Source organism: Ailuropoda melanoleuca, chromosome 8 (assembly GCF_002007445.2).
Source record: "Ailuropoda melanoleuca isolate Jingjing chromosome 8, ASM200744v2, whole genome shotgun sequence".
NCBI lineage: Eukaryota > Metazoa > Chordata > Mammalia > Carnivora > Ursidae > Ailuropoda > Ailuropoda melanoleuca.
This window is the reverse complement of record NC_048225.1, coordinates 14,128,933-14,135,532: the sequence shown is the minus strand read 5'-3', so window position 1 is coordinate 14,135,532 and position 6,600 is coordinate 14,128,933. Positions and strand designations below refer to the sequence as shown.

The following is a 6,600-nucleotide window of genomic DNA, read 5'->3' as shown; positions in this document are numbered from 1 at the left end:
CACCCCAGGCCCCCGCTGGCTTCCTAGCTCACTCAGAGAAGAAAATCCTAATTCCAAGTTCTGGCCCCTAAGGCCCCGGGTACCTCGCCCCTTCCTAACTCTGGGACCTCAGGTCTCACCATTGGCTCTTTGATCCCTGCGCCTTGTCCTTGAGACACATGAAGCTCATGCCGGCCACTGGGACTTCGCTCTTGATGTTCCCCTGCTCGGCGCTTGATTCCTTCGGGATTTGAGGTGGCTCACTCCCTCACTTTGTCAGGGGCTGCCTACACATCAGCCCCTCCGAGCAGTCCTGCCTGACTACTGATAGGAAACAACACTCCTTCGTTTTGCTTTCGTTCTTACAGCGGTTGCCAGGCCTCACTATGTAAAGTTACATTATACTTCTTTTCCTTGTTAGTGTCTGTTCCCTTCCAGCTTCATGTGGCGGGGACTCTGCCTGTCTTGTTCATGGCAATAACCCCTGGGGCCTAGGCTAAGTGTGTGGGACGTAGCGGGTGGCTTATGAATACTGGGTACATGAGTGAATGCATGGCTGATATTGAATGTTACTGTTTATCCCCTATGCAGAAAATGAATCTTTTGGGATGGGGTTTTGACAATATCGGCAGAAAATCTTAGTGTTAAGATCAGGACTAGGGTGAGGCCAGTGAGGTGCCTACGCTGTGCAATTAAAGGAGGTGTTTGCCTGACCCTGAGGCACAAGCCTTTGCACCTGCTGGGGAGTGGGGCAGAGCCATGGCCGTGGGCCGGGTCCTTTAGGTCCCCACCTGTCACCCCTTCAGCCTGTGTGACCTCCTTGCTGTGGTGTTTCCAGGCCTGAGATCTCCAGAAGGAACTCCTGTCCTTGTAGGCCCATCAGTGGTCCCTTGGAGTTGTGCTGATTGCCACTGCTTGTCTGCCTTTTTTCCTGCTTGCTAGAACCCGGGGAAAAGCACGGGGCTGGGCTGGGTGCACTGCTTTACTCTGGCCTTGGTGTGTAGAGAGCAAGGCCTTCTGAATCTCCATCTGTCCTCAGGCATTCTGCCACGTAGGAGACACTGCAGCTTCAGCTGGAGGGGCTTCGGGCCAGCAGAGATGGTTGGAAGTGGTGGGGAAGAAGGGGAAACTGAGACCAGCACAGTGGAGTCCCTTGTCCGCGGTCTTCAGCTAGTAGGCGGCAATGGTAGAGCTGGGGCAGGACAGCCAGATGAGGGACTGCATAGCCATGGTCCTGGGAGAGTCTTGGGGCCATTTGTCTGCCCCTGGCTTGACAGGCAATTTGGTTTCTCTTCACCCAGCCTTGCTTTACCCCAAGGGCCACATCAGGTATCTGTGAGGAGCTTTTCCCACCCCACTCCACTCCCTGACTAATTTCAGACCTAAGGGACCCAGCCCAAGGCCATGGCTCTGCTCCACTCCCCAGCAGGCGCAGAAGGCTTGCCGCCTCCCTGGCCTTGTGAGCCGGAATCCTCACGAGCTTGTGACTTTATCCACAGTGCCACCAGGGCAGAGCATGGAGGTCACAGTACCTACCACCCTCAACGTCCTCAATGGCTCCGATGCCCGTCTGCCCTGTACATTCAATTCCTGCTACACAGTGAACCACAAACAGTTCTCCCTGAACTGGACTTACCAGGAGTGTAGTAACTGCTCCGAGGAGATGGTGAGTCCTGGGATGGGGGCGGCGGTGAGGGAGGGGCAGGAGCCCCTGGGCGTGAAGCCCACACTTCCCACCACCTGCCCCTGCCCCGGACCAGGACCCTGGAGATCCTGGTGGCATCTGCTCCAGAGGGCTTCCGCAGAAGGTGTGTGGTCACGCCTGGATGGCCCTGGGAGGGTGGCAGAGACCTGGAGGTAACTGCCTCTCTTCCAGGGAAACAGGTGCATGGGGGGAGGGACACCCCTTTCCTTGAGGCTCCTTGCTCATCCAGCTTCCCCCCCCAGTTCCTCCAGTTCCGCATGAAGATCATCAACCTGAAGCTGGAGCGGTTCCGAGACCGCGTGGAGTTCTCAGGGAACCCCAGCAAGTATGATGTGTCGGTGACGCTGAGAAACGTGCAGCTCGAGGATGTGGGCACCTACAACTGCTATATCATGAACCCACCCGACCGCCACCGCGGCCACGGCAAGATCTACCTGCAGGTCCTCATGGAAGGTGAGGGGCGGGGCGTGGCAGGCAGAGCAGGGGAGCCTGCCGCTGCAGGGGTGGGGGTGGGGGTGTGTCCCTGCCAGTCCCCCGCCCCCCACCAGCAGGAGGAGCTCCTGGCTCCTTGGGAGGGGCTGTGCCCTCCTCAGGGTGGGAGTTCTGGCTTGTGTTGGGGGGAAGGCACCCCTGTTACTTCCTCATGTCCTTGAGGACTGGGACCAGGTCTTATCCTTATAATGACCTTGGTCATGATCATGATGTCAAGAATCATAATGGCAGTGTTCATTGCTTGGGCACATGCTATCTAGAGGAGAAGTCAGTCACCTATGGTTACACTATGAGTGAATAGTAGTACAATTAGGACTCAAATTTGGGTCTATTCTATCTCAAAGTCCATGCTCTTAGATTCTGCATTTTACTGTCCTTCCCTGGGGCTTTGAGGTGCCCCAGGATTTTGGGGTGGGGCGCAGAGAGCTCAGGGGCCTGGGTTGATTTTGGCTTTGACTACAGTGCTTTCCACGCAGAGCATCCAGTGAGGACCACCCCGTGCATGCTGCAGGGGGCAGGGGCAGTGGGGGAGGCTCCCTTTCCCTGCCCTGGTCCTCAGTGGGTCTGTGTCTTTTCCTTCTCCAGAGCCCCCTGAGCGGGACTCCACGGTGGCCGTGATCGTGGGTGCCTCCGTGGGCGGCTTCCTGGCGGTGGTCATCTTGGTGCTGATGGTAGTAAAGTGTGTGAGGAGGAAAAAAGAGCAGAAACTGAGCACGGATGACCTGAAGACGGAGGAGGAGGGCAAGACAGACGGAGAGGGCAACGCAGACGAGGGCCCCAAGTAACGCGGCCCCGCAGCCCCTCCCTCACGTCCTGTCTTCCTCCCACCCTCTGCCCTGCACAGTGTGCCCCTGCCTGCCCTCTCTCGGTGTGCTTCTCTTGAACCAGGGTCCCAGGGCCCACCTGGGGCCTCCTGAGCCCCTCACTTCGTACCCCCCACCCTGCACCAAGAGTGACCCACCTCTCTTTCATTTGGGAAACCTGCCATGGCATGTGGGATGTGCGGGCCCCTGGGGGGAGAAGTGGGCTCAAAACTGCCAGTCCCTGAGAGGAGGCAGGAGGCCTGTGGGAGGGTCCCAGAAAGAGAGGGAGCGAGGGAGAGATCAGTTGCCCAGCCTGCCCTGTTTGTGGACTGGTCTGGTGGGCCTCAGGGAGGATCTGCGGGTGGCGAAGGGGCTGCCTCAAGAAAGCCCAGGCTGTGGCGTGGCTCTGCTCCCTGAGCTGCTCCAAGCCTTTGTCAGGCTGGGGGTGCTGATGGGCTCCTATCGCTTGAGTGGGGGCATGTCGAAGGGATGACCGCATTTCCTGGCCATTGAAGGGAAGCCTTGGCCCAGGGGCCTGTGCTCTTACCCCTTCTCCATCGATAGCTGCTACCACAGGAGACTTAGGGGGTTTTCTGCTGGCTGCGAATCTCTTGGGATTTGGGGGGCGCACGGCACTGAAGACTCACCGAGCTGGGTCTGGGCGGGTTGTGTGGTTCCAGGTTGCGGTCATTTTTCACCATAGTTAACCGCTAACAGGAGACAAATTTCAAAGTCAGCTGAGGTCTGAAGGGATGGGGGCTCCATTGACAAATGGAGTTGGTTGCAGACTGCCTTCTCCAGCAGGGTGACTGCAGGGTGATGGCAGGGTGACCAGCCTTGGCCAGGTGTGGGGCTGGGGAGGGTGGAAACCACAGCGCGGGAGTTGATGTGTGGAGTGGGGGCTCCATTCGGGTCTTCTGTTCAAACTTTCCCAGTGACCCTCAGCAGGGCTTTTAGCTGGCTTTTGGGTAGACACCAGGGAAGGGAATGCCCTGAGGGAAGCGTGAGGGGGGCCTCAGAGCCTCTGAGATCCTGTGGCCATGTTATACCCTCCCTGCCCCAGGGACTCCCTCTGTGGGGAGGCAGGTAGCATTTCTGGAGAGCCAACTTTCACTGCCATTTTACTCACATTAAGAGGGAATTATTTAAGCCTCAAGAGAGGGAGAGAGCCAGAGAGAAACTGCTGACATGACCTCTACCTTGGCAGACCCTAAGAGATTGAGGAGGCAAGTCACTCGCTACCGCTACCGCTACCGATGGGGAACCAGGTTCAAACTGACAGACTGAGGGTCCCGCCCTCCCCCCCTCTGGCTCCTCAGTCTCCAGTTTGAATCAACAGAGCCATAGTTTTCCCTGTGGGAAGGGCCTCTGCGGGCAGGTAGACAGGTGAGGTGAGGGAGCTGGGCCATCCAGGCCTGCTCCTCTCCCAGGGCGCTGGGGATGGAGGGATGGAGCGGGAGGGCAGAGCTGCTAATGAGGCCCCACCCCTGCCCCGGACTGACCTTCTTTAGCATTTCCCCCGCCTTTCCAGGAGCTCAGACCCTGCCCAGGCTCTGGGAGTCAGTGCCCAGGGCAGGAACCTGTCTGAGGAAAGGGGGTGGAGACAGGACTGTGACAGTCTCAGGGACCATTCTCTGCCTCTGCCCATCAGATGGCCAATTTGGGGAGAGAACAAGAGCATACAGGAGGTTCAGTTTAATTCACTTCAATTCGACATCCATTTATTGAGCATCTCCTGTGGGCCTGGCACTGTGCCAGGTGCCGGGGCTGCACGCAAGGCCGTAACAGAGTTGGGAACTGCCAGGTCAGCACTGTGGGGACCACGATTCTTTTTTTTTTTTTTTTTTTTTTTTTGGTGTGTCTAATGCCACCTCTGCAGCCACTGCTTCCAGGCTGGAGTTGGAGAAGGAGGAAGTGAGTCCCGAATCGGGGCCCTGGGAAGGGAAGAAAGGAAGGGAAGGGCGAAAATGTACAACAGGGGACAGGGCGACAGGCCAGGCAGAGTGGGCACAGAGTGGGAGATGGAGAGCCTGGGTGACAGCTCCTGGGTGGGGTGAGTCCAGCTCAGTACCTAACTGCCAATCAACACACTGCCAATGGGGGTGGGCTAAGCCACCAGGATGCCTGGGGCAGGCGGACGCAGCCCATCCTTGGAGCCAACCAGCTAAGACGGGAGCGATGGGTGGTGGGCATCTCATACCAGCTGAGACTAAGGGCGGCTGTGATACCCTTCTGCAACCTGCAGATTTCCTTTTTCGGTGACCTCTCAAGCGCTCTCCTCTCCAGGGCGAGTGAGGATCTGTGCTGATGCAGGACACTTTTCTTTTTCCAGGATGCCTAACATTTAGGGAAAATTTTCGTGTGATTCCCTAGGTTTATTCTAAGAAGTCCTAACTCTCCATCAAGAAGCCCCAGACTTCTGGGTTCCTTCTTTTCAATGCCCTGACCCAGTGGGGTCCCCGGCTGCCCACCCTCATGGGCACCTTCTCCTGTAGCCTCTTAGGATTTCTCCAGAGGTCTCCTAGAGCTGCCTCCCCCAGGGCCATGAGGCTGGGAACAAGATGGGGCTTCTGTGAGTAGAGGTGGGAAACTGGTGACATGTTTCCACAGCAGCCATTTCTCTACCCTGCTTTCTAGTTTATACCAGCAAGCTGCTCCTCTCCCTGCACTGTGGGGTCAAGCCCCACTTCCTGCTGCATGTTTCCGTCACTGCGCTCTGCTAGGTCCAGTCTGCTGGTTTCCTCAACTGCCCCTGCCTCTCCTGTTGTCTTGGAACTCCCTGTCTGTCTCTTCCTCCTAATTAAGGGCCCCCGTAAAGAGATGGCTGGCCAACCCATGGGATTGAGCTTTTAAGAACAAAGTACAATTTTTCAGGACTGAAATGCCTTGAGGTGCCTTGAAACTGGCTTTGAAAATGGCTGTCTGCCCCTTAGCTACGGACTAATCACAGTTATTCCCAATTTATTAAAAGGAAAAGACGATTGGATCCATATTTTCTCCCCGGAAGTCCCCTTGGGGAAGGTGGGCAGATAAGTGTTTACAAGGTCAGGTGAAGCAGATGGACAATGGAAAATACTGGCCAGGTCCCAAAAGACAGTCCCAGGCCATAGGGATGGCGTGGTGCACTTAGAATGAGTGATGAATCAAGAAATTTTCCTTGCACCTTGTCTTAAGGATAGACAGCCTGTGCCTCTTGCTGATGTCTTCCTTTATTGATGCTTGCTGATGCATTATGCATAGTCTATATAGGTATAGATATATTCTGATACAAATATAAAACATGGCACTACGTCTACCCCCAAAATTATACTGGGTGGGGGGGACCATCATTTCTCAATGTTTTGAGTTGATTCACCAAAGGCAAATTATGGAATGTTCTTATGGCTTTTTGTGCACTTGGAGAAGAAAACCCAACTACTTATGCACTTTCTTGGTTTTGTGTGCTCCAGGGTGGCTGGAGGGAGGTGGGGAGAAAAACTTCAGTGTTCCTCTGTGACCCAGCTGCTGTGATGTGTCTGCTTTTTGGAGCAGACTTCATTTCTTTTGCAGTTTTTCGTATTGCTTGGATCTATTGGCTACAATAAACAGATCATCTCCCCTGAACATCCCTCGAGTGTGGCT

General features: G+C 55.8%; 1 protein-coding gene across 3 annotated transcripts in view; it reads left to right on the top strand.

The window, feature by feature from the left end:
- SCN2B (sodium voltage-gated channel beta subunit 2) overlaps window positions 1–6,600 on the top strand; it is a 20,267-nt gene extending 13,667 nt beyond the window's left edge. For all 3 annotated transcript variants that reach the window (XM_011235584.3, XM_002927879.4, XM_034665868.1), the window contains 3 exons: window positions 1,479–1,645; window positions 1,927–2,137; window positions 2,762–6,600. In XM_011235584.3, coding sequence (XP_011233886.1) covers window positions 1,496–1,645; window positions 1,927–2,137; window positions 2,762–2,961 — 561 coding nt within the window. In that variant the 5' untranslated portion in view covers window positions 1,479–1,495 and the 3' untranslated portion in view covers window positions 2,962–6,600. The remainder of the gene's footprint in view (window positions 1–1,478; window positions 1,646–1,926; window positions 2,138–2,761) is intronic.